This window comes from Thunnus albacares, chromosome 13 (genome assembly GCF_914725855.1).
Source record: "Thunnus albacares chromosome 13, fThuAlb1.1, whole genome shotgun sequence".
In the NCBI taxonomy this organism is placed as follows: Eukaryota; Metazoa; Chordata; class Actinopteri; order Scombriformes; family Scombridae; genus Thunnus; species Thunnus albacares.
This window is the reverse complement of record NC_058118.1, coordinates 11,906,309-11,934,213: the sequence shown is the minus strand read 5'-3', so window position 1 is coordinate 11,934,213 and position 27,905 is coordinate 11,906,309. Positions and strand designations below refer to the sequence as shown.

The 27,905-nt window shown below is 40.5% G+C and overlaps 1 protein-coding gene across 1 annotated transcript; it reads right to left on the bottom strand.

Annotated features, from left to right (window-relative positions):
* Positions 1–384: 384 nt before the first annotated feature.
* LOC122995196 (neuronal migration protein doublecortin-like) lies at positions 385–27,905 on the bottom strand. Its single transcript, XM_044370231.1, has 7 exons — positions 27,705–27,905; positions 23,412–23,837; positions 20,070–20,410; positions 10,584–10,686; positions 6,374–6,463; positions 3,459–3,556; positions 385–3,337 (listed from the first exon to the last, which is right to left on the bottom strand). The coding sequence occupies exons 2-7, from the start codon at positions 23,773–23,775 to the stop codon at positions 3,281–3,283; spliced, it is 1,053 nt and encodes a 350-aa protein (XP_044226166.1). The 5' UTR covers positions 23,776–23,837; positions 27,705–27,905; the 3' UTR covers positions 385–3,280.

Sequence of the window (27,905 nt, the reverse complement as noted above, 5' to 3'; positions counted from 1 at the left end):
GCATTCTGATTCAGTATTTTCACGCATTTGGCCACTGTTGATAATGTGAGAGACAGATTTCCTGTTCCCATGGTGATGAAGAGTCTTTTAGTCATCTCCACCATGAACAAAATACTATTTTTACCTCACATACAAATCTTTTATCTATTTATACGTCTCTTAATAGATTTCTAGCACATATTGAGCATTGGTCATTACTGTTGCACACATACAATATGCATACACACAGTATTCCTTTCTGCCTTTTTTCTCAGTATACTATTGATTAGTGGATTAGTGAATAGAAAATGTGTGTGATAAGCAAAGAGAGGTTGCAGTGTGTAGATCAGAAAAGGAAACAATCTTTAAGTGGTTGTTGTTGTAATAAAGTCAAAACCAGAGAGGTGAAATACAACTGTTTTAATTGCAAAAGGATACCAGTTAATACATTGAATGAAGCACTGAAACAAGCCACTGTGACATTGCAAAATACCACTAAAAAGGACATTGTAAATTTCCAAGGAAAAAAAAAAAGAAAAAAAAAGTCATTCATTCTATCAGAAAGGCATACATATGAAAGAGAACAGGAAGGGAGCGTATTTACACCACAATAAAGTGTCCTGTAACTCTACAAAACAAAGTGTGTTGGGAGCCCTCCTCATTCAAGACGTTTAAAAATGTTACAAACAGCTGTTAAGAACAAGCCTTAGATGTCCCATTTCAGTTTTTTTTTATCAAAAGACAGTAATCTAAAAAAAAAGGCACCACTGTAGGTGATGAATTCACACCATCCATCTTACATGGTGGCAGCCGGTTTACACAAGACAACCAACATTTTTCTGTTAATGTTTTCTATGCTGCAGCGCTGAAGTAAGCCGTAGAAAAATCAAGGAAACAAGAACATTATTAGCATGTAGGATTATATAGAACTGATAGTTTCAGAAAAATGACAACAAATGGGGCTTTTGTACAAAATGGTGGATACGGTGAGGTGTCCCTGCTGTTTGGATGAGCTGATATTATTAGCTGTTGTGCTGGTGTGACAGCGCTCCCTGCAGGAGAAAGATGTAGTTCACAGCACCAGATAGTACGGTGATGGTTTGTCTTGAGCATTAAGTGGCTAAAGAAAACAGCTATTCAAAACTTATCCAGAGGGCGGGCACCGGATCACTCCTAAGACATACAACTTTCAGACTGTCACATCATCACAATGGAATAACTGCATGGAAAATCTCTGTTTCATTTCTTATTACGCTACTGGGTATGAAAGGCCATTCTCTACAGGAAAAAAAGAAAAACTGATTTTTTTTTTTAACTACTCTTTAATCCAAATGCATAGATGTTAATTCAAAGGATGTAACACCAGCATCACTTTTATTTTTTCAGTGTATTGAGAGATTAATTGTGGTCACGCATTGTAATGCTGGCAAGTAGACAGTAAAGTGTCTGTTGCTGTAGTGAATAGTAGCTCCCTGCTTTGTGCTTCAGTGTCGTCCAATTTAGAGATTCTCAGGCTTGATTCCCTGCAAAATCTGAGAAAACTCTTTTCAGTAGATTTATAAGACACACGATGCAAGTCGTGACAATAGAAAATAAAAATATGGCGATAGATAGCTGCACACAGAGGCTTGAAAAAAGTACTAATGTTTATAGCTCGTGAGCAAGTTAAAACTAGGAAAAAAAACCCTAGACAAGTACCCTTGATATAAATTAATAAACTTTATAAAGATTTAAAACCCACACATAGATTTAGACAACCGTTAACTTTTCATCTCCCCTGTATCTGAGAACTATGCTGAGCCATGCAAAATATGAGAAATCCCACTACTGTTTAGCAACCTGATGAAACTGTAACTGCGTCAGATGAGCATGATTCATTATTTTGATGCGTTAAAAGTTAACATGCATAAATCTCCCGGATGTGCTTCCTCCAGAGTATTTAATTTTACAACTAATAAAGTTACATATTTTCCCCCTTTTCTATAATTCTTGGCCTGAAAACATACTTTGGCTTTGAGACCTTTATTTATTTATCTTTGAATTTCACTCACTGAACTATAAAATATCACCAGTGATAAAGTGGCCTAAAAGGAAACGATTTCAACATGGTCACTAGAGCACTACTGTATACTGATTGGCCTAATTGTTTTTACTTTGGTTGTTCTTATGCACCATTAGGTCCTTAAAATCGGGTTTTTACATGCCCAAAGTCTTATATCCATTCATCAATATCATGCACTGCAGTTTGTGAAAATCTAAAACACAGAGGGTATATACCATGTATAGCCTACTGTCTATGTATAGGGTCAAAATAGAGGAAACACCAATATAAAGATTTCCCTGAGGGCTGTGTGGGATGCTTTTTTATAGTGTGGTCGTCTCTGATTGGACAAGAATGCCAAATTATTGCCAACATTTTGAGGATTTTGAGGCCTCCATGATTATGGTGGCTGTAAAGTGTCATTTCACACATGGTTTTATAATTTCTTAATATATATGTATTCAGTTGAACATGTATTCTCAGCCCAGAGACGGCTTCTGGCCAATAATCCTCCTCAGTCAGGAGCTGCATCCCACACATCCTCACCCTCTGTGGTGGGACTTCATTTTGGTTTTTCTTTTACTTTGACCATACCCTGTATCATGTTAAGCAAATGTTAGACGGATGTGACGTTATGGAAGCACAGCAATGGACATTGGGCAGAGATGTTATGATAGCTATACACAGTATTTACAGCGGGTTAGAAAGACTCCATCTGGCTTAGCAGACGTCCTCTGACAAGGAACCTTTACCTTTAACACCTTTAACCATAGGGCAGAAGGACAGGAGGACATGGAGAAACATCACGAATACAAGTGATACAAAAGTTGAGTCAGTTCTGGCTAACACCCCTAAAAATATCCATTTGCTGCTTGGAATTCTGTGACTGAAATATCAAGAGTGAATCCTTTAACTAAACGTTTGTTTGTTTTTACACCGTGAAATCTGCTGGTCAGTGAACTGTGTGCCCTTTTTGAGAAACAGTGTCTAATCCCCCTCAGAGAAACATGTCTGAACAATAGTGAGCTGTTTGTTACCCCCATGGTGGAAACTGATTTAAAAAAAAAAAAAAAAGGTTTGTGTTTTGTGCAATTCTCAAGCAGCAAATGGTGTCATAGCCGTGGTGGCTAAGGCCTTACAAAGAGACAAAGAGTGGTTCTCCTAGACAACAGGTGGCACTGTGAGTGAAGGTGGAAAGCAGCAGAGGTATAAAAACTTCTGTGTTTCAGGCCAAAAGGAGGCAGGCTGCAGGAGGAGAGTCTACATCGATTCACCGAGAGAATCATCGTCATCCAGAGATAAGGGCAGGTAGAGGTCCTGCAAACACAGGGGGAGCAAAATGTGTTAAAAAATGTACAATTAAGAGCATAAAATGATGGATTTGGAGACAAAAGGGCAACATGATGACAGGTAAGGACAGGGAGTGAGGTCCAGGTACCTTCTGCTTGTTGTTGAGGCCTGGACTGGTAGGGGTGGAGGTGGGGGAATGCTTGGAAATCGGGGTGGAGAGCTGGCTGCTGGAGCCCGTCCCGTTGGCTGAGAGAGCCCACAGAGGGAGGGATAAAGGAGGAGGAGGGAAATAGGAGAAAAAGAGGTAAACAGAGTAGTGTGGATTAGAAAGAAAGTGTGTAAAAGGGGGCCTGTAGCTCTCCTTGGCTCTGGAGAGAAAAGTCAAACTTGAACCATGGCCTCACTTGGCTACAGTGCAGAGCGACGCAGTCGGTCCAGGTCTAGGTGGCTGACAAGCTCTCCGTTTGTTTCTCTCTCTGCTAGATGACATTTTATTCACTCACTCTGCGTCCTGCCACGTTGCTAGGCTTCCCTCAGTCTGGAACATTGTGTTTATATCTGAGAGTGGCACAATGTGATGTAGCTGTGTGTGTTAAGTGGTTTAAAAGAGTTTTTGTCTATAAGAGATGAAAAGAATTCTGAGGACTATAAGCCAGATGGCCAGTGTACATTTGAGCCAATGAGTGTTGAAAACACAACATGGATAAAGCTTCATTGTTCACCAACTTAATGCCACTGGCTTCATTTAAAACACTCGGTCAGATACACAGTCTTCCAAATGTAGACCTAAATACCAAAAGCACTGAAATCACAAACCCTATTATCTTGTAATCTTAAAGTCTGCACATCTAAACATGACAAACTAACACATGTACTAAACAGAGACTGCAGCTGTCTCATTTAAAGACAAAACATTCAGCTTCAGCAGGAGCGGAGTAACATTTTCTCTACATATCAGAAAAGTTGCCTGTGCTGTCAGGGTTTTCTCTCTGCATTTATGTACACGGAAGATTTATTCATCCTCTGTGGAAAATCTAATCCAGCATGCTGATGTTTAATTGAAGCACTGTGTTTCATTGTGGTGTCTGTTCTCCAACCATTTATGGGCGTTCATCCCAAGGCCATGCAAACACACTTTGAAAGCATTCAACTCAATAAACCCAGTGCACCCTTGTAAGACACTAGGTGTTTTTTTTGTTCCCCCCCCCCCCCCCCCCCCCTTAGAGGCCGGAGACTGAAGAATGTGCTGGTGAACAAGCCAGCTGCTATGTATGTGAGGCTGCAGCATTTAATTACATTGGATTTTGATTCAGTAATTTAGCTCTTCCATAAATGTTAGTGCTATAGTATGCTGGGGAGCGCGAGTCTGGGGTGCACGCACACCTATTGTTGCTTTCATACCAGCTGTTAACAGAAGCCAGAGAAGCATTCAGAGACAGATGGAAATGTACAGTATTTTATATATTCTCATGTCCAATTATAATTTCACACTTAGGTGCTTCAGATAGTTTCAGATACAAATTTCAAAACATCAAGTACAGATTTTTTAAGCTAATGATGTTTCTGTCAGATCAGTGAATCTGTTGTTCGTTACAAGAATAGCCTTACAGTGACCCACAGCACTGGGCATAAAAAGCATTACATACATACTAAAAGATACTCCCTCTTCTTTTGGTACTCAAGGTACAGTTCGGGTGTTAAAACTGAAATTTGGTAAATACTTTATGAGTATGAGTAAACTCTCATTATTATTTATGAGTAGTAATCCCTGTTAACATAGGCTAGCCCTCCGCTGCAACCCTGTCATCAACCTGCTGACCTCGCAGGTACGACAGAAGTGTTAACACTCAACACTTTACTGCCTCCCCAGCATGGTGGCCAACCATCTGCTGTCTTAAAGGCCAGGCATCCCCCTCCCCAATCAGTGATCAATAAAATATTCAAGACCGCTGAAGGACTGAAGACACCCGCAGAGCTGGAGACCACAACCCCCCCCCCCACCACCACCACCTATCGTGTAAAGTGGCATGAAACATGAACTGACGACTACCTGCTGCTACCACACTGCCGGCTCAGAGCGTCTCACTCTCAGTCACTCTCAGTGCTGCGCGTCAGCCCTGCATTTACCCTACAGGGGATTTAAATGCTCATCTGCTCCGTCTTTTCTCCGGTGGAGAGACACTGTCACTTGCTCATACTTTAACAGGCTTTAAGAATATGCAGCAAAACCTCTGTGTGTGTGTGCGTGTGTGTGTGTCATCATGGTGTATAGCAATAACCAGTGAGAGGATTAATACCATTTTACAAAATGAGTAAGTAACACCTTCCTGAGTGTTCGTAGTTTATGTGAAAGCTGTCAACGGAAACTGCTTTTTTTCATGCCTGCACCCGATCAGGTTTCATAGAGCCAACTGTTCAGCCAGCTAATGGTGTAACTATGCAAACTCTCGATATGCTGCGTAGCATGATTCAAAACAGGGAGGTACAGCAGTGTTCTCCAGAGTTAAAAGCTGTTGTTAACATAAAAGATTTAAGCATGAGCAGGCACCACTGTCTCTATTATGGTCTACTGCCTCCTGGATATTATTAAATGTTAAAATCCCTGATTGTCAAACAAACAGCTGAGAGCTGTTTACACTATCTGTGTTTACTTTTCATGTATTATTCATGTTTTTTTTTTAAAAATCTGCATTGGCAACATTGTATTAAATCTCATCAGATCACCCTCAACGAACAAAGGCTAAAAAAAAATTAAAAAAAAAAAAAGAGAAAAATCTTTCCCTTTTTAGCATCCCTTTTTTTTTTTTCTTTTTTGACGATGCATTTGTATTTTTACCCATCTTGTAATCTATTGATCTTGTATTGCTCCTAACAGAGAAATCAATTTTTTCTCTCGACCCCCTTCAGAGTAAGATCAAGGTCTGCTACGGAGCAGCACCACTGACACTGGTGTTTAGCGTCTTCCTACAAGACTCCAGGAGCTAATCACTACATCACTTTTCTGTCATATCTTATATTGGCCTAGGATGGCTAAGGATGAGTTACAGATAATAATGGGCTCACTCGATTCAGCAGGAGACTTGCAGCGCCTGATTGGACCAGGACTCTTTGCTGAACCGCGCTGAGCTTTGGGTCCCTTCATCACCCTGCATTCTGCAATGAGAAACACACAAAAAGACATCATCACTTTTCACCCAGACTGACAGAGTGAGTTAGGGTTAGTTAGTTAGTTGTCCAAATATGAGTGTAAAAATGAATGTAACCTGTAAATGTTGGAAAGTAAAAAAGCTAAACAATTTAATTCATCTAGAACCGTGGATTAACTGTTGCTTGCATGTTGACTAGATTGGTGACAGAAAATTAACGTACAAGACTGACAGAGTTAAGCAACCAATTAGGCCTTGGTAACAACTTCTATATCCTTCAGTATTAAAGTAATTTTTGAGAAACAAGTTTATTCACTTTCTTATCATGAGTTAGTCAGACACATGAGTGGCATCGATCTTCATCTAACAAGTTAGGTCTCATTTGTTTAATCCATCTTAAAAATGACAATTTGGGATTTTACAGGGAGTTATGTGCAGGACTATTTCTTGGCCAGGTGCGGTGATTTCCTGGTGTGTCTTTGTTGGTTATCTAGCAGGAAGCTAAGCTGAGCTAAGCTAACCAGCTGCTGTTTGTGGCTTCAATTCAGAGATATGAGTGCGGTATGAATCTTCTCATCCAACCCTCATGACGAAAGCAAGCGTTTACCCCACATACTGCAGATACAGATACAAGCACAATAAGGAAACAAAAAGGCTGAATGAAGTACATCAACATGGATGTATTAAATCTGCAGAGGGAAGACAATTAGCAGCTTGGTTAGAGCCGAAGGGCTCTAGACTTTAATGTTATATGATTATTGTGACTGACCAAATGTGTCAAGTACCAAAAGATGGTATTGAATGTTTGGTCAGATTCATAGTCTTGTAGTATTTTAGTTCCTGATTTAAATCATACTTTATTTAGGTAAAGTCCTTGAATGGCCGCTTGTATTTAGCATGTAAGAATATTGGCTTCTTTTGTTCAAATTTAAAAAAGGGGTGGAAAGGAAAATATGTTTATTATCCTTGAATCTATCCATCATTTTAGTATGTGGTTTTGTAGTGTGGAAACTCAGGTAGTGCATTGGCAACGGTATAAAAGCATCTTGAATTCCCTGCCCTATTTGTACATAATTTGACTGCTATCCAGGGTTTACTGGCTATGATTCAAGAGCCATATCAGTTGCTTGTGAATTCCTATAAATGCATAATGATGAGCGCTTGTATAAATCAGATAGAAATGTATGTAGTATATTCTGGGTCACTGTATTAATCAGGGTAGACAGACTCCAGACATCGCTACTCCTCCCTCTGCATTTTCCCCTCTGTTTGCACTGTAAGGCTCTCTCTTTCTTTCTCCCTCTAGTCATTTCCTCCCCCTACCTCCTCTTTTCCACTATTGATGCTAATTATACTATCTGTCCTCCCTCTGTCTCCTGGGATCCTACCATGTCTGTCTTCTCTCTCCTAACCTTCACACACTACTGGATACAGACGTACATTCAAGCGTTATTGTTCGCAAGGTGTGCCACCATGCCTTTGACAATACTTCAGACTGGCAGCTTGTCTCGTCTACTCAGTAGCCTCAAAATAGCCCTGAGTCTATCTACACAGGTTCTTGCTCAGTTTCAACTGATGTTGTCGCTGCATAAACAAAGCTGCAGGTACACATGTGCTCCTGTCTGTCTGCAAGTCCATCTGCCTTGTCTTGTATTTAACATAAGGAGTGCGAAAAATATCCACAAGAGATTTAAATCTATTTTGGTAATTCTGCCAAACCAAGCTTAAAAACAGCAACCATGTGAGTCGAAGTAAAAGAGGAAAAAAATACATTCAAAGTTCATCTCCAACCCAGACAAAAGCCTAGCTAGCATAAACACTCTGTGGCATGTGCATCATTTTTGGAGATATAGAATCTTAACTCCTTAAAGTCACATCAAAGGTAACTATTGTCATTCATCTTTATGAGGAGAATTGCCATCCAAATTGTCAAGAGTTGACCATAAATCAGCCAAAAATCAAAATCAAAATCTCTCTCTCTCTCTCTCTGTCTCTGTGTCTCTGTCTGTCTCTCTCTCCCTCTCTCTCTCTCTCTCTCTCTCTCTCTCTCTCTCTAACTCAGCAATGTCTGGATGCTCAAGACATTTTATTTAGCATTGCCCCAAGGTTATTATACACTGAATGAAACAATTTAGCTTTGGTTCGATGTGGGGAGTGTGCTGAAATGAAAGCACCCAGATCATTATAAAGGAACTGGAATCTCCATCCTACCAAGACATGAAAAAGGAACTGAGTGGAAAAGAAAGGATGAAGGGAGTGTAATGACAAATCAGCCTTGTATCGTTGCTGTGTTAAAGGTGCAGTGTGTAGAATTTAGTGGCATCTAGCAGAACGGAGTTGGCAGAAATGGAATATAATATTCATAAGTATGTTTTAATTAGTGCATAATCACCTGCAAGTAAGAATTGTTGTGTTTTCGTTACCTTAGAATGAACCCTTTATATCTACATAGAGAACGGGTCCTCTTTAGCCTGCCATGTTGCACCGCCATGTTTCTACAGTAGCCAAGAACGCACAAACCAAACACTGGCTCTAGAGAGGGCCTTTCACGTTTTTCTTGAGTTACACGGCCACCGTAGATTCTCCTACACACTTGCAAGGTAAATGCTACACTGGATGAGCCGGAGGGACGAACTCTCGCGAGTGCAGTTAGGATTAGGTTAAGGTTAGGGTACAAATCTCGCAAGAGTTTCATAAATCATCCCTCCTGCCCATCCAATCCAGCACCAACCGCTTGGAAGGAGAAGGTGAGGTTGCAGATTGCACCGCTAGATGCCACTAAATCCTACACACTGGTCCTGTAAGGTTAAAAGTCATTTATAAGATGTTGAATCTTTCGTAGAGGTACATTCAGTGGAAGTAGGTTGTTAAAAATAGGGTTTTCATGTCTGTGGGGAGCAGAGAGACTCAGTGAGAGGATTGGTTTCACATTTTCTCTCCTTGACTTCTCAGCAGTATCAGCAACAGCAGATCACCTGGCCTAAACCTGTCACCAGACAGATTAATGACTCTTTTTCTTCTCCACATTTTCCTATCCCTGCTGCTGACTGCAGATAACAGACTCCCCCTTACTCTCTCTGCCTCTTTGTTGGCCTCCCTCTCACACATAATTTTTCTTCTCTTCATACTATCTGTTAACATAACATCTGTTTCAGAAAAAGAACAAGTCAAAAGAGTCTCTAAAGGGACATTGTTTAATTAAATAACATCCCAGGAACTACTTATTGCTCACTCTATGTGGATATTTTCATTTTATATACATACAGTAAGTGATTTATTTTAGGTGCTTAAATGCAATGTTAGACACCAGGAGCAGTATACCAGAAATGTGTTATCTTAGATTGAGTATAAAGATCTATGATAGGATTTTGCTAAATTTTCCATCCTTAATTATTTTTCTCAAATCTTTTACCTAAATGTCTAAATCACGTCTATCTCATTGTGTTATGGCTGCTGAACAGAAAGGAAAGGATTGAGAGTTAGGAATTATTGATGTGACTTCACAAATAAATCTTGTGACACATAGAACCATAACTTATATAAATTGTTCTTGCTGTACTGTACAGTTTGAATGTTTATTGACTAAATAAAAGGTGTGTGTCAAATTCATAAAATAGGAAATGTAACAAACTAACTTGGATGCCCTCCCACACAGAACTGCTGTCATAAAAATCCCCAATAACATCAACTTCAAACAAAGACAAAAGTGTCAGTTTACTCCTGTTGACAGCCAAGTGTGGGCAGACCGACTCCATCACATCATTTTTCATAAAATACAGTCTACTGTTTGAAATAATGGACTTCCTTAAATCAAGATGTAGACATTAACAGTGCAAATGCCCTGTCAAGTGTGTCTTAATGTATGTGAACAGGTTTGTGGGTGTTATTTGCTGCTGTACGTTTCATTAATCTTTTCATGGCTTCACATTTTTATTGTCTTTAGGTTGATACAGCAGCATGATTCATTATCAAGCTCATACTATGTTTACCATGGTTTTACAATATCATCACACAAACGGTGATGCACAGTTCATGTCTAACTTAATACTATACTGTATTTCATGTCTATATACAGTACAATAACTGGCCTAGACCTGTATATACTGTATAAACGGTGTCATACTCACCATTCTCATCCAGAGAGAAGTCGTCCTGGGCATAGCGGAATTTCTCTGGTCCACATGCAATGAAGACATCGTCATCACCAAAGAAATCTTGAAGGCAAGTAACCTGTGAAGCCAGAAGCCAGAATAAATTAGATTCCTAATGATCTGGTATCAACTGTAAAAGACAAAATCTCTTTACTGCACTCACAGAGAGTTAAAGAAACTAAGACTGTGCAATTGCCAGGAGAGTAGTATCTGTTCAAATTCGTCAGATCATACTCATGTTGTCATAGTTGAATAAAGTGAATTTGAAATGGTGATTCAGCACTAATTTAAAAATGTCATCCATACAGCATGATGAAGCGTTGCTAATAGCAGTGCGGACGAAGCACCGTGGCTGATGTGGCCACAGATTTGATGACAGAAATTAAAACGTTAAATTCTGATTAAATTAAAACAAAAAAACAGATGAACTCTGGTTGGCAGACAAGGAGGACCTAACTATCTCTCAGTAAATTCACCCACATGAGGCTGCATTTTTACAAAGGATTTAGTCAGCTGCCTTTGTGTTTTACTTGTCATGTTAACATGCCTTTAGCTACAGTAGGAGCATGTAACAAAACACACGCACACAAAGGCACAAAAAAGCCCAAACACAGAGTATAATGTTACACCTTTGCTGTAATGTTTAAATGATTCAACTTCCATCCCCAGGGACTTTTTCACTCTATAGCAGCTGTTGACACAATATGGCCTACTTAGTGGACAGATGTCTCTGGGCCACACCTTCTCCTCTGCTCTCCATTATAAAGACCCTGTAACCAGCTCAGGCAGGCCTATTCAAACCATTCAAGATAAAAGCTGTGTTTCCCCCTGATTGTTTCTTCCCCCCGGTACAGATAAGATTTGTTACAAAGCATTACAGTCTCATCTCCAGTTTGCCTTTCATCACCTGTTGAAATTTGTTCTCTCTCATTGAATGATTTTATCAAAACATAGGAATAAAGTGAACTACAGACTGGCACTCTCTTTTGGGGCTTTAGAGCTAATTTACTAAAAACACTGATTCAAGATTCTCTTGTGGTTTCTCTGAGATGTCCATGGCCTGACAGATTATGTTGGGACGTTCGCCAGGAAAGTCAAGATGCATCATTTCGTCCTTTATGATACACATCCAAACTATGAGCAGCAGATAATTTGGGAACACCGCACCCCAGCAGCTGCCATGTTGGTTCTCAGCCCTGCTAGACAAGCTAAATGTGTGCGGTGGTGACTCGCTGGCGTGGCATCCAACAGCTGTAGCCTCTCTGTGTCCTACAAGATTCCCCGGATACAGGCCTGCTAGATCCTCGCTGAGGTACAGAGATGGTGGTTTGACTCCAGGGATCAAAATCTAATTGGTTTTTCCAGCCAGGGCTACTTTTCAGGCTCCATATAGTGTGTTTATTGTGATAATTATCAAGAGATTAGATACATGTTACTTTCATTAGGTTAAACTGCTGCGTGGCAACAGGGGCACCTGACAGTTAATCATAAGATGGACGCATTAGGAAGAGCTGTTTCCCCCCCAAGGCAAAACCCTTGCAGTAGGTAGAGGAGAGGAGATGAAAATGGGCTGAAATGGATGGGAGGGTATAAAGGGTAGTCAGTGTTTTAATAGCTTTAAGAACAGAGCTGATTAAAGGGATAAAGTGCTTATCCAAAAGACTGCTACCTTAATCTCTCCATTCAAAATAAAGATTCTGTCCTCTCTGCAGGCCTCTGGTTGCCTAACAGGCAGGACCAGTGTCTTCTTGACAGTCAATCTGTCCACTCACTGACCTAAAAGGGGATTCAATTTAAAAAACCTTAAAATAAAGACTTTGCATGGGTTTAAACGTAAAACACAAACACTACAATAGCACTGCACTCGAACCAAGAACTCAATTGCTAAACAAATCCAAAAACTACACACTTTCGTAATGCAACAACTCGGAAACATTTAGAGGAAAGGTGACTCAGTAAAAAAGCAGCATGAGAAAACTTGGGTTCATCCTCATTTGTAAGAAAGCATCCTCCCTCCTTATGACCTCATAGCAAAAACACTGAATCCTTGTAATCCTACTCCCAACAGGGATCACTTAAGATTCACATTATCTGTACAGCTACAGTTCAGATCTTTGACCAGTCCTCTTTCCATCAAGTCCACTAATAATTCATATACAGTATGTGTCAAATGTCCTGCAGACACTCCATCAATCACCCAAATTTGGCTTACATGTTTTTTGGTTGCGCAAGTGCATTCTGATTAATAACATCATCATCATCATCAAACATTGTTTTCTCTCATAAATGGGATGCCCATCATGGGTTAATAGTTACCTTAGTGAAATTTGTCATCTGACATCTGTCTATAGTTGATAGAAATGTTGTAGAAAACACTCGGCTTTGCATGCGATCACATCAAATGTAAAATGTCAAGAGTCCCTTTGAAACATGGCTGCCGTGAGGAAAGGGCAGAACAGCGTGGGAACAATTGGATATAGGTTAAGAAGCATCTTCTCTCAGTTTGAAAAGGTCAGTCAACTGCATCAACCAGACCCACCTGGCAACAGTATCTAGGAGAAGGACAATATGACACGACATGATGCCGCTCAACTTTAAGATTATCAGAAGTCTCCCAGGACTGTTTTGATAGTCATATTGCATCTTTAGATATTTCACATGCAATTCAAGGGTTAGGGTTAGTGTATAGATGTCCATTTGTGTTTTTATTGGAGGAGCATGGGTGGGGTTTTCCTTAAAACTGGCTCCTTCCAGACTCTAGGTGCCCCCCCAACCCTCTGTCCCCCCAAGCCCATCCCTAATCTCTGCCTCACCAGCTGTCAGGACCACATGACCCCCTGAAAACCACGAACACCACCAGCAGCCACGCAGGGATCCACCAACTACAACAACTGAATTATTCAGAGTTCCTTGAGCCCAACGCTGACCAGTCGTCCACAGGCCACAAACGTTCATTAGGTGATGGTAGTCAAGTTGTGAGTTAAGAAATTAAGTGCTCTGTTTCTCTGGTGGGCCTCAAGTTGTTGTAATCTCTATACTCTATACACTCTCTGTGGTGCTCAATAATCAGTTTTTCATTTCAATATCTGTTCTGCAAAACAGAGGACTTCTGACTTCAGATGTGGTGTTTCAGAATTCATTCATCAAACCACAAGAAAAGCTATTAGAGACAAGTAAAATAAGCCACAACATACAGTACAGTATCACCTGTATGAACATTAACATACTAAATGCTATGTATGATGCAGAATTATTTAAAATATAGAACAACTCCAAATACAACCAATTATAAACTGGGCTAAGCAAAGCCAGCTGGCCTCAAAAAATTTTGTGTAATACATGGCCTGATTACATATATATTATTGTTAAAATAATCATTTCAGGTGTGAATTAAACTACATTCTGTTCAGACCAACCACTGCCAACCTATTCAACAATTTGTTCTGCAAAACAATTTTTTATATTTCAGGGACAAAGAGCAGTTTCTTGGTGTTTTTGTGTGAAGCAGCAGGAACCATCTCCTCCAAACAAAGCTCATAAATCCTTTTGTCTTCGACAGGCAGCTGCTTGTCTTGACTTCAGCTCATCTTTTCAGCAGCACAGTCACAGCAGAGATGAATGAGTGACTGAGGTCCAGTATCTGTCTCATCTCTGACTCCACACAGCCATGTTAATTGATCTCACTGCAGAAGTAAAGCTATTCAATATTGCATGATACCATTTTGACTCTCTGTCATGATCTGGGTGGCTCATCTAATCAGTACTTATCTGACGAACTGTAAAAGGCTTACCACCGGCGTTAAAGAGTCAGCAAATGGACGATCAGGAGAATCAAATATAACTGATTACACTAATCGTCTTTGCTCTGAATGACTGTGGCAGAGTGATCTCAGACCAGTTTAGGAAGGTTTCCTTCTGCTTCCATATTAACCAGAGAGTTAGAGTTAGAAATACAACTGTAGTCTGTAAAATAAAAATAATTAAAACAGCAGGTTTGTAAGCGTGTACACTGCAGCATTTTCTATTTTGTGTTTTCATTATATTAGCAGAGGATATGACTCTGGAGAAGATGTGTGCTTGAGGACAGAGCATTTAACTATAGCTCGAGGTAAAATAGGATGGTAGTTTAAAAAAAAAAAAAAGAAAACGATCTCATTGTGCATAAATTAGTTTTCATTAAATGTAACATTGTATAGTCTCAGCATTACTGAACTATGTGAGAGAAAACGAAAGTATAAAAAAAGCTGAAAAAGGGCTGAAAAAGAGCCAGTAGCCATTGCTTTGCAACCCATGGGGAAACTCCCACACCATTTCCTTCACTGTAGGCACACAGACCTGATCAATATCAACGCCTCTGCACTGAGTGGAATATTCCACCAAAATACACACACACACACACACACACACACACAGTCTCTATTTTATCTATTTTATCCATGGTTGAGTGCTTCACAGGCAGTGCAAAATATTAAAAAAAAAACAATCACAGCTTCAAAAACACTAAAAATCATGTCAAGTTGTCTGGTTTTATAACAGCCCAGTAAGCAAATAAAATTCCTGTTGAATCCAGTAAATCAAATCAAGATTTGTTCATCTCTAACAATGATTTCATTACCAGTTGTCTCTTTGACCTGTCTGTGACCTTGGTGCACTGGTACAGCATCTGTATGTTACTGTAGGTGCACCGGATGCATTTGGAACACAGATGAGTCATTTAGGCGGCAATATCTGCACAGTCATGGGGACCAGCTGGTGCCTGATGTTGTCTTAACCCCACCCCTCCCCAACCCCAAGGAAGCAGGCTTTCCATTTGGTTGACTGATGTGGTCTTAGCATTATTAAATTGTGCTTCCTCTTCTTCCCCCCGGGTCATGCTCACTTGTTGATGTGGTGTTCATGCAGGAACGGGGGCTGTGAGGGGATTCAGGCAAAGAAGATGCACATGGGCTTCAATGCCTGCTTGAGATGCTTCATCACAAGGACCACGCCCCTCTGTCAGTCTGTTTGCCACTGCTTCACAATGTGTGTGTGTGTGTGTGTGTGTGCATGTGTCTGTGTGTGGGGTGGGGGTGGGGGGGCGCGAGAGAGTGAAATGTGGCTGTGTTGATGGTTGAGGAACAGAGAGCAGACAGGTAAGACCCAATGTAAAGAGCACACTCAGCGTATTACAGCCATTGTCACAAACTGAATCCATCACGGCAGAGCTTATTGCCATGACAACTGCTTCTGCAGCATGGCAAAGAGCAGGCAGACTGCAAGAGCAGTGATAACCAAGGAAAAGCAGGCTTCCCTATTACCCGATGTATTTTAGTCGTTAAGAAGCCCTGAACCCATGCCTGTATCCATCTCCTACTCAGTGAATAATTTTTTACTGTGAGTTATTAAGTTTTAAAGCGAATTGGAATCTTTTGTTCTCTGACAATAACAGTGTGACCTTGTGCCTGAAGCATCCCTGAAGCATCTTTTTCTTCTGCGGCTCTTTGTTGACAAATCAATTTAACAAAAAAAAAAAAAAAAAAAAAGACTTAAATTCCAAACCGGGGTCTCAGTAATGGGCACTCAAAGGGTCCGCAGCACTCTGCAGTGCTGCGGACTCGTCGAGATAATTCATGAGGACAAATTGCACAGTAACACAATGCACCTTCAACATGTCTCACAAATAACATTTGAATTTGGCATCTATTAGACAAAAACCTTCCCAATGTGCAATTGTGATGAACGACTGTAGAAGCAAATTAGAACTATTTTTCTATGCAGAAACGTCTATCAAAAAAGGGAGTGAATACAAAATGGCTGCCAGCAATTAGATAAACACTCTCTGATTTAAAAGAAGCAGTAAGGGCTTCAAGAAATGTGCTTTTTCCTTTTTCTCCAGGCAGGGGAATAATAACTCCCCATCAGCAAAATAAAATGATCCTAATTTGCTCTAAGAATGTAAAATGAATGACTCCTGAATCCACTGGCCCCACCCTTCCCGATTGAAGTGAAAAGCACCAGCATTTGAGGGGAAAATGGGAGTGATTTTGTTCCCATTACTGACGAAGAGAGGAGGGCAGGCTGTCTTTAGAGTCTGCACTGCACTGAGGAACAACAAAAATCAAATAGCCATTTCAAAAATGATACAAAACACAACCCGAATCACCTTTTATCTCAGTCACAATCTCATCCTTTAAAACTATACATATCCACGCTACAGTTCACACCCAATGATGGAATGTATACAGGTAAAAAAAATAATCATGACCTGTGATTTTTAAAGCAAAGGCTTGCATCGATAGTAAACTCTCACACCCACTACAGGATGTGGTATCTGACAGACCAGTCCACACCAGCTGGGCTCTCTTTGTGCCTGGGATGTGGTCTCCTAGCAACCGGTCCTAGCAGCTATCGCAATGGAATGGGAAGAGGAGGATCGGCGCAGAGTCAGGGAGGGGCGGGCACTGCATCAATATTGCTTCTACCATATCACCTCCACCACAGAGCAGCTGCAGTGTGCCTCTGCACACAAAGAGACTGCAATAATATGTGCAGCATTTCTTAGATTTCTGTGCATCGCAATGAAACTGGGAGTCCCTGGCAGAGATCGATGTAAAACTAATTATGAAATAATTAATCTATATCTACAGTGATAACAATACAATCAATATTCTCAGATTGGGATAGCCACCATATGGTGGCTGTTAAATTAATTTTGTTGAAACACATTATTAAAAATGCATGGCATGGCAATAAAAAGAGGCAAAAAAAGAGGAACCAAACCTAACTACAGCTCAACTATGAAACCAAATACATGAAAATAAAATAGCAACAGCCATATTCCATTCTGTGATTACGATATCCAAACATCTTAACAAGTGTTTCTGTAGAAAAAACAGTGAGGCAGGCAGACTGCACCCTTGAGAGAGAGCATTAAAATCAAATTCCCCCATCTATCATTTCAGAGCACCTCCCCTCCTCCGTCGCTGTGATTGGGGCCTTTTATTAATACAGAGGAAAAAAACAGAAGTACAACAACTAAAGGGGCTCAGCAGGACACGATCCCCAGTCCATCTGTAATGAATTATACAGGAAAAGGTTCCTACATGAGGGTTAGCAAACATATAACCATATCAAAGAAAGGACCGAGGAACAGATGTCCTTGTTCATCTCCACACATGCTTTCACATTTGCTGCCTCTGTTAGAGGAACAACAGTCTGGAAAGCACAGGTATTTGATCTGTGCGGTGAAATACAGGTGTGATGAGGCGTGGCTGCATCTGGAGCAGGGGACTGATACGAAATACTGCATTAATTCCATGCTAATTCTCTGGATGACAAAAAGCAAAAATAACCATAACGAAAGATATGTCCTTGTAGTCAAAAGGTCACTGCCTAATGTATGTATTGTATGGAAAAATATTTAAGACCCAATTATGACACTGTACTACTATACATAACCAATTATCCTTATTAAACCACTCACATTTTATTTAGCACTTTATAAAGTAGCATACACTTCTGATAAGGATAATGTAGACAGTCTGTCTCACAGACCTTTCCACAGCCTTCCAGGTGGACGACGCTGCACGGTGGCAGTGGTTGTCCCTTCAGACTAATCCAAAAAACCATGAACATGAATAAAACATTATGTCCTTTTAAGCTTAGTCTGAGTGTGGAGAAAACAATAGTCTAACTTTTAGGAGTGACTTTTGTTTGTAAAGTTAAAGCATGGTGTGTGCCTCATATGGATCACTTGATTACCTTCCACCTTTTCGAGTCTTGAAACCTGAAATGATTTGTCAATTAATCAATTCCGACGTAGCAGCTTTTCTTTGTCATATCATTGTAAATTGAATATCATTAGGGTTTGGGCTGCTGGTCAGAGAAACTAATCTAATTGAGGACATCTTGGGCTCTGTTTTTTTTTTTTTTTTTTAAATATTTCATAGACTTAATTAATGGATTAGTGGAAAAAATAATCAGCAGATTGACCAATAATGAAAAAATTATTGTTAGTTCTAGCCCTACTATCTAGATTTTTTCTATTTAGGAGACACTGGATTACCTTTAATCTCATACTTAAGTGTACATACAGTAATACAGGTGTGTCTGTTTTATGTGTCTTCACTGCCCACCGCTAGCCAGTGGAAATGTTTCTCTGCAGGGTCTCCTCATGGGATTCCCTGTGCCCTGAATTCTGTTTGGCTACAACAGCCAAAGGGTCCTGTAGCTGAACACCAGAGAATAGTGAAGGTTGCTCCGGACACTTTGCCCTTTATTCTGTCGCTTCTGTTACATGAAACAAGACATGTGTGTATTTTCCAACCTCAACACGCGACAAAAGCATTATCTCAATTTGGAAACTCAAGCAAAGAATCCAGATGTGCCAGTGTCTTCGAGAGATTGATTGTCTCTGGGACTGTCTGATGTTTTACCCCCAACCTCAGATGTGTCTCAGCCTCAGATTATGTCCCACAAAATATCTTCATGTGCACAAGGAAAGTAACATTAAAGATACTGAGCTGTACTGAGCAAAGTGCAAGGATTACGAGTTGCTATTGTAGTTTACAAGCTTCAGTGTCCTGGTTGACATTGGTTTTGTTGTGTATGTTAAAGGTTTTTCTACAACAATATTCTCACAGTTTTACTCAAGTAGTATTGTGCACCAACCCAAATACAATAACAATAGGGGGCAAAATGATCAAACACAACAATACAGGGCTTGGCCCTTTGTACACCACCATAGTGGGTGGAAGACTGAACATCCCAGGACTTTTGAGCTTTTCAATGACAGATGGAGTCAGAAATACCAGTGGCCTAAAAAGTAACTCCATAACAAAGGCTGGCGGACAGGAGGCTAATGATCTGAACCACAAGATAGATTAATATGTTGCCTCAGATTGAAACTCATAAAAGACTTTAGAAAATGCAGGTCATTGTATACACAGGTTGTTCTCATGATGCTCGTTCTCATGGACCTGCAGTGTCATTGTTGACTGAGGGTAGGAACAGACAATGAGATTTTGTCCTCCATCTACTGTGTCCATTTTGAATGCAATTAAATGAAACCACTGAAGATGCAATGTGACTGTTTGGTCTTTTTTGCATCTCCAAGCAAATAATTTTGTTTCCTGCTGTCCTTTGATCGTGATGATACCTGCCTGGTGTGGATGAATGTATGAATGACGGACTGTCCTCAACCTTGACCACAAATTTTCCTATTGTGTAGCTTTACTTACATACTGTACTGTACCATCTTTATTCCAGTTACAACTAGAACATAGAGCCTTATCCCATATTAAACAAATTTTGCATGATGCATGCTAAAAAAGAAAAACAAAACAGTACCAGCTTAGTACATTTGAATTTTAGAAGGTTAGTGTTTTTCATATGCATATTGTAAACCCAATGAAGGTTTGCAGAAGTACATGTGATCTTGTGTCTTTCACCTGATCTGGGCGCGTTGATGAAGGAGAGACATACCTGCTTGCCATCAAGTGTGTAGATCCTTTTGACCACGCCACTTTCAAGTTTGATGGCCTCTGTGATGTCAGTGAGCACCTGCTCGAAGGAGTGCGCCGTTTTCTTATTGAGCAGGACACGCACAGCCTTGCGTGGTTTCACACCACTGCGCATCACTGTTACAAGCTTGGGTCGAATAAAGTCCTTGGTCTCCCTGGACTCGCCGGCAGCCTTGGCAGCTAAGGACTGCATGTTCTTCTGGCTGGCTGAAGCCTTTACATTCACAGACCAGTTGGGGTTGACGTTCTTTGTGTAGTCGACCTTCTTGTAGAAGTTCTCCGATGCACAAACATAGCTTTCCCCTGAGACGACAGAGAAGAACTGGGTTAGTGTGTCGTAACACTGTGCTATTCAACTTTGACACCTGAATAGTCCCAGAGGCGTCCACTCAGAAACATTTGAACAAGAGGAACTGAAGCCTTTCACATCTATCTCATCTCACATCTAGTTAGTGCCACATCTAAAAATCGTTTTACTTTGTTTAAGAATATAACACATACTGCAGTTTTTATTGCTGATGTTTTCAGAATGAAAACTGTTAACAGCCAGGTTTTGAGTAACCAAGTTGTTTCTGGAAAGCTGCTATTGAGTCTTTCCAAATGTAATTTTTGATCCTTTGAGGACCACAAACTAAATTCCATTCATCTCCATTGCACTGCGGTAACAGCAGGAGTCTCAGGATTGGATATCTCATTGGTTAAATGCCACTGGGATAAATGGAAATGTGTTTGTTTTTATGATTGGGAAAAAATATTGGTAGGTTAAATCTATCCCTTTTGTGGATGAAACAAATAGCTCCATGCTAATGTTAAGAACTATTTTAGGGTACAGAATATGAGAGCAGTTCCAGGATGAATGAATTACATGGGAGATAGTGGAAAAGACACCATGTTATTGTGTATTTATGAATTATGATGTCGCTTGCACTTGCATGTCTTTGAAAAGAGGAGTTTTAACATCATGTATCTCCCATGAGACCACAACCTAGATCAGTCCAACAATACCTGCTTTACAGCACAGACTGACAGTAATAAAAATAAAGTAGAGACACATCTTCACACTTAAAAGATTCTTTGTGTTTTGAGTTTAAAGCACGTGTCCCTTGGCTTGGTCAAACTTGCATTATGACAACCATCAATCTAGATGAAGACTGACAGACTGCCTTGTTAGTTGGACATCATAGGACTTCAGTTATAAAGGACAAATTCAGGTGGTGTCTGAAAGTCTTTTAAGCAGTTTAAATATCCTACAGCCATATAGTAAATCTACTTTTCCTAAAATGGCCCATCCATCCTCCAATTCTCTATATAATCTTCCATTTTCATCTCCATTAATCGAATTCCAGTCTTTCCTGCAGATTGTGCTGTTCTTGCTCAAACAGGGAGAGGAGCTAAAGTAGAAACACAAGACAGCAGAGGAAGAGAAAAGGAGAGAAAGAGAAATTTTGGCAAAACGGGAATCCAGAAGGCAACAATTAGGCCAAATGTGGAGAAATTACGGCAAAGACAAAGGCACAAAACAGGATTACACAGTGCAGAGGAGATTGAGCAATTAATTATATCCCACAAGAGGAAGCACAATGAAATGCCCCCCACACACAGTGCTTACTGTGCTGCCCCTTCTTTACTGCACCCACCACACACACACATACACACACACACACACACACAGATGCATACACACGCATTACTATCTTCCCTAAGCAGCTCAAGCAGCAGAGATGATCATCTCATTTTGAACAAATTAAGATGCAGTTCTTCTGGCTTTCCCCCAGGCTCACCCTATCCACCTCGTCCCACTTCTGTGGGAGTCTGCCTTAAAAAACTTGAGTTATAAAACTGTCTTATTTTATCCTCATTAACATCCCCACCTACTTCTCCAATAAAAGCTTTATGTTGCTGCATCTGGGCAAAGGTTCAACAGAAATAGGACTTCCCTCAGGCAGGCTAATATATGGATCATCCTGTCGGGTGTCTAGCAAAGCCTTCATTCAGTTTCCAAAAAGATTCCAAATCATCTTTGGTGACTTTCATGACACTCATCTGTGGGCATATAAATCAGTTCTTGTTCTGATGAGTCTGTGGATGCCAAATTTAGACACCAACAGCCACGATGGCAGCTGCTCATAAAGCTGTCTATCTAGTTTTATCAGACAGAAGCACAAACTGATAAGCTTCCAGAGCAGTAAGAGTATTAAATATGTTGTGATGTAAAATACCTTAACTGCTGATTAAGATTTCCATCCGTTGTTACAATGGATGCTGATGGAGATGTTTGGCAGTAAAAACTTATAAAAACTCAAAACTGACACCCAGATTGTGACCGGAGATGAAGAATTAGATGCAAATGTCATCTGTTAATGAACCATTTATCCCATGCTGAGCTGTAGAGAGAGGACTTTACAGCTCAGTGTGAACATTTCTGAGAGTCTAAGTTAATCACCCTAAAACTGAGACCCATTAAAACCAATGAAGAAGGGAGAGAACAACACGTTTTGTTTTTTTCTTCGAATGAGGCCGTTTAGTTCAAACAAAGCAAAGGGGGTGAAAATGTAAAACAGATCAGAGTTTTTATAAAAATTTTCATGTACATTTCCTCACATTTGTTTTGTATTGTAGAGAAAATAACACTTTGTATTAAAGTCAGACAAAAAAAGAAACAGTTTTATTTTGAAATAACTTAATAGCCAAGAGAAGACTGGACCATGTCACTCAACCGCCCCTTCAGATTACATGTGAATACATCATATGAAGAGATTACAGGAGTCTAGGCTGGACAGATAAAACTTCTAATCTCTGAAAACTGGAAATGTTATGCTTCTAAATCTCCTCAGCACACAAACTGACTTGAAACTGCAGATCATCTTTGTCTATATCGTCTCAGTTTGATTTGACTACTGCAGCTCTACAGGAGAAAAAAGAAACTGAGGATGTAAGAGATCTTACATCTCATGAAAGAGATGCATGAAATTAGGGCTGAACAATTTGAAAAAATATCTTATTGCGATTATTTTGACTGATACTGCAACTGCGATATGATCTGCGATATTAGAGGGAATGATCATTTTTACATCATTCTCAATGAAAAACATTTTAAAATGATTATGGTGTGATTTGGTGCACAATATTTAATTTAAAATGATATTTTAACACACATTTCACCTTTTAGAAATATTGCGCCTGCTGCGATTTGAAAATTGCAGTAGGCCATATTGCAATTGTGATGAAATTTCGATGAATTGTTCAGCCCTCCATGAAATCAGATATATTAAGTGATTTGCAGATCCTTCTAAAATGTGCTCACCTTCCTCGAGCTCATCCAATGTTGAGATCTTGCGTAAGCCATCAACAGTGAAGATGAAGCGGACACCCTGTGGCAAGTTGATGTGGTCGGAGAGCGAGCGTGTGAGGTCAGCCAGGAGAGCGTCGAAGGTGCGAAATCGATCGTTGGCCACAGCGTACACGATGCCCTTGAAATAGCGGTCTCCGTTGCGGTAGAAGCGCACCTTTTTGGCTTTCTTCTCATTGGTGAGGGCCTGCAGAGTGCGCGTGCGGTAGAAGCTGCAGTGGGCGCTGTGGGTAGGGCTGGGAAGTCCATTCATGCGCCCGCCCCGCGGGGTACGGGAGGCCTTGTCTCGCTCGTCAAAATGTCCAAAGTCAAGCTCCATGATGACTGAAAGTTGTGATGGTTGTGACAGATGTGTGGCGGTGGTGACCAGCTCCGGAGAGTCTAGCCAAAGGGGAAAAACAATGTATCACAAAGTTGGTTGATTGCAAAACAATGAGCCAGACAACCATTAAAAACCTGCATCAGCTCCTGGTAAAGTAACCATTTATTAACAACTATAATACCCAAATTAATTTTTTATGATCATTTTTGCTGTCACTTCACTTCAATATAAGGTAAGCTAAACTCAATACCCTCTTTTTTGCAGCAGAAAATTAAATCTGAATTTTGTACTAACTTATACTACTATGAATCACTATGAGTTTTTAGTACAAACACAGAGACATTAATTTTCCTTTCATTTTCAAAGCAGACGAGACACCCTTTGGGCTTCAAGTGAATTCTATTAATCTGCCACAATGCTCATGGTTTCATCTGCATACAGGTAGAGAATGAACGAAACCACAAATCATTTGTGGTGAGACTAAAGCACTGCTTTTGAATGCACTGGTCTTTGGGCTCCAGCCAAATGTGTCCTTGTTTTAAGGCAGTGATTAATGATCTTTCCTCAAAACGTGACACGTTCTGACCACTTCAAAGAACATTTTGTGTGCACAAATGCGGGTTTAGCTTTTGAAATCTCTACTACTATCAGATCAAAAGTACAGGTTAGTCCTTGAGCAGCTATTGTGATGAATAGTACTGCATGGTGCCTCAATCATTTATTTATGAAAATAGCTTAAAATTCATTCATACAAACAATCCAGTGGGCCTTCTGCAGATTTGACACCCTGTGGAACCGGGGAGTGGCAAATGTTTATCAAGGTGTTGTGATGTCAAATAAGATAAATATTTTAATGTCATGTTTAAATAATCATTTTTGATTCAACCTGGGATTTTAATTATGTAGATTTAGGCAGGTATGAAAATAGGATTATACACAGGGATGAGATTAAGATGGCTGACTGATTGGCACACATTAATTAGGTTTCCCATGGGTAAAGATGTGATGATTAACAAATATCATAAAACAATGTATGGCTATAATGTATTACTCTTTAAAAATGGTGTGTTAGATCCCACACTGGGCACACACTGCCGTGGCACAAAATGCCCAGTTCATGAATTGGTAGCATTAAGTGGCATTTTCATGCTTAGATTAAGAACAGAATCCAGTATCTCATCTACTTTGGCTAAACTGCATCACGGTGCATGTTGCACACACTATATGTCTCTGTCTCTTCTCCTGCATTCAACCCACATACACCTGTGAGCAGTTGCCCAGATGAATCAGTAACTGGCACACGGCCAATTTATACAGTTTAAGGGTACATTTGTAGAATTATCCTTTGAAGGAACATAAAGCAACTTGTTGATTGTTGTTTTAGACATCTGAAATCAATTTAACCCCAAAATTGCTGTCGTTCATTGTGTCCGGCTGTTAATATGCTGCCATTTTGTCAACTGTGATGAAAATGCATTTAGTGAAGCATATGTGGCACAAAATGTTGTAAAGGTGTTGAAGAATTCAGGTAGCTGCACAACCTATACTAGGGGTGGGCGATGCGGACAAAATTAAAATTGTAATATTTCTAAAAGCACATGGTAATAGTTACTCATCGTCATCCAATCAAGACCAAGGGCCTGGGTGTGAGTATCTCACTGTATGATCATGAATGGTAAACTTTGTTTTTGCATTTCCAAGTTTTTGTCGTCAAGTTTCACCACATTAGGACTGAATCTGAAGCTTCCATAGAAAGTGAACCCTTGTTTCCCCCTAAATACAGGAGATGTAAATGTTACAGGAGATGCAGTCCTTCCTGCTTCATAGAAATTATGCAAATGATGCATCTGTTCAGCCAATAAACAATAAACCACTTATACTGTGAGACGGACTGTCCAAAGACTAGAGCAGCTTTTCTATTTCAAGCCTGGTCTCTTCCTCTTAACGTTCCACCTGATGGTCACAACTCACTTCTCAGTAGCCACAACAACTCACTGAACCATAGCTTTTAAAACTGAACACTGACACACACCCATAAAATGCCCACTCCCACCCACACAAAAGAGGAAGTTATCTCTACGCAGTTTAAAGCCCCGCTCCACTGACAATCTCTTTATTCACATGTGTTCTTTAAAACACCTTCAGCAAGAATGATCTACACAAATTCAGGCAAAGTAAGATGACACGCATGTCACGTGTTTCTCCTAAAGGTCACGATAAGCTTACTGGACTTGACCATTTTTGACTGGTCTTTGAACACAACTCAGCTCTGTGTGACTCACTAACAACACACACTTTCTTCCTAGATGAGGTTCAAGAGCTGATAACACAGTTTGTCATCTTCTGTCACTGAAATTATTTTTGAACGTGGCACCATTTTGTTTCGATTGTTTCATTGCGTTCTACCAAACTGTCTGTGAGAAGGCTTCTACTTAGAGCTGGGAAATTTTTTTCAATATTATCGTTTATCGACATTGTGTTGCTGTTTTTCAAAATCCTTGAACCAAAACTGAGTTTTCTCAGTTCTTGCTCCTCCCATGTGAAAAGACTTTTGTCTTTGTGACGACTATTATTATATTGTGATACTGATTTCAAACATATCACCTAGTCCCACCCCTAGTGTTTCATAAAACCAACATTTAACATTATTTCACACAAAAATTTCTCTCACAAACCTCTGCAGAGCCTCTTTCAGCCTTTTCATTCCTTGCATGCCAATCAATGAATGAAACAATGTCTATTAAAGCTCATTTGCACACAATTCTTCATTGCCCTCCGTGGTTTATTGCCCTCTAATACATACAAATATCCAGCACTGTACAGATGACCACAATGACATACAGAGGCCATTAAAACGGAATAGAAGGAAACATGCTGCCGCCACCCATACATGTGGCGGGGCCCTCCAATCCCCTGCTAACCCCTGGCTGTGCTGCTGACTGGGGTTTTATGACAGGCAGGGGTGGGACATGTGTGGAATGGGTGCTCCTCAGCTGACAAAGGCCAGGTTTCAAGCCCATCTGCTGCACTAATGGGCAGAGCTAACAGTGACCCTTCCCCAGTGGAGCAATATCTAGGACAGTCCATTGTCTCAAACAGGGTGCCTGCCTTCAGAGTGACATCACCATCACTGCTGCTGCTCCTGCTGCTGTTTTTTGGAGGAGCAGCCGGCTCAATCTCCAGCACAAGTCCAGAAAGTCCGTCTTCCAGCTAGAATATCAATCAAAGCTTCTCAGTATTAAACTACATGGCATGACATGGTTCTCATCAGGATTATCTCTCTTTATGGTTAATTGATACTCTGCAGAATTTTATCAATAGCTGAAAAAAAATCACCACTAGAGCAAAATGCATCCATTCCCCCTAATTAAATCCCCTCCTGAGGATTAAGCAGCACTGCAGCAACATTGTGAGGTATCATTGATATTTTTGGCTGGTTCTGTGTTCCTGACTGAGCCACCCACACAACACCCCGGTGACTACACACTCCTGACTAACCAGCACCAAATGATGACTCTCCAGTCATCTTCATCAAAGCTGATCAACATGCAATATCTGTCTTGGTAACATCACCACACAGAGCGACAGTTTTAAAAATCACATCACAAAGATAAAGAGAAAAAAAAGTTTCATGTTACTACTCTCATTCTCATGATGCCACATGGCAGAGCTGCGGCTGAAAAGGCAAGTTTTTCTCTCTCTCTTTTTTTTTTTTTTTAAAGAAAAAAAAGGGGGTTGGGTGTGCGCACACCTACTCACAATCCACCTGCTCAAACGCACGTCTTGAAAACCTAAAATCATTCCTTCCACCCTCAGATAACTATAATGACATCTCAATCTGCGCACTCCGAGTCAAAAGCATCTCCATTTCATTTTTCTTTCAATCAGTAAAGTCTGTGGATAATACCATCCAGTAGCGGACTCACCTGCGTCGCTGCTTGCGGAGTGAAGGGAGTCTGTGTGGGGGAGTGTGTGAGTGTGTGTGTCGATGCTGCAGGATAGCGGCACGCCGTCTCTCCCCTCGCCTTTGTCTGCCTCAGTCAGTCTGCGAGCCCAGCCGCTGCCTGCCTCGCTGGATGAGCCACTGGGTCCTAAAGCCAACGAGTACTGGACCCGCCCACTGAAGA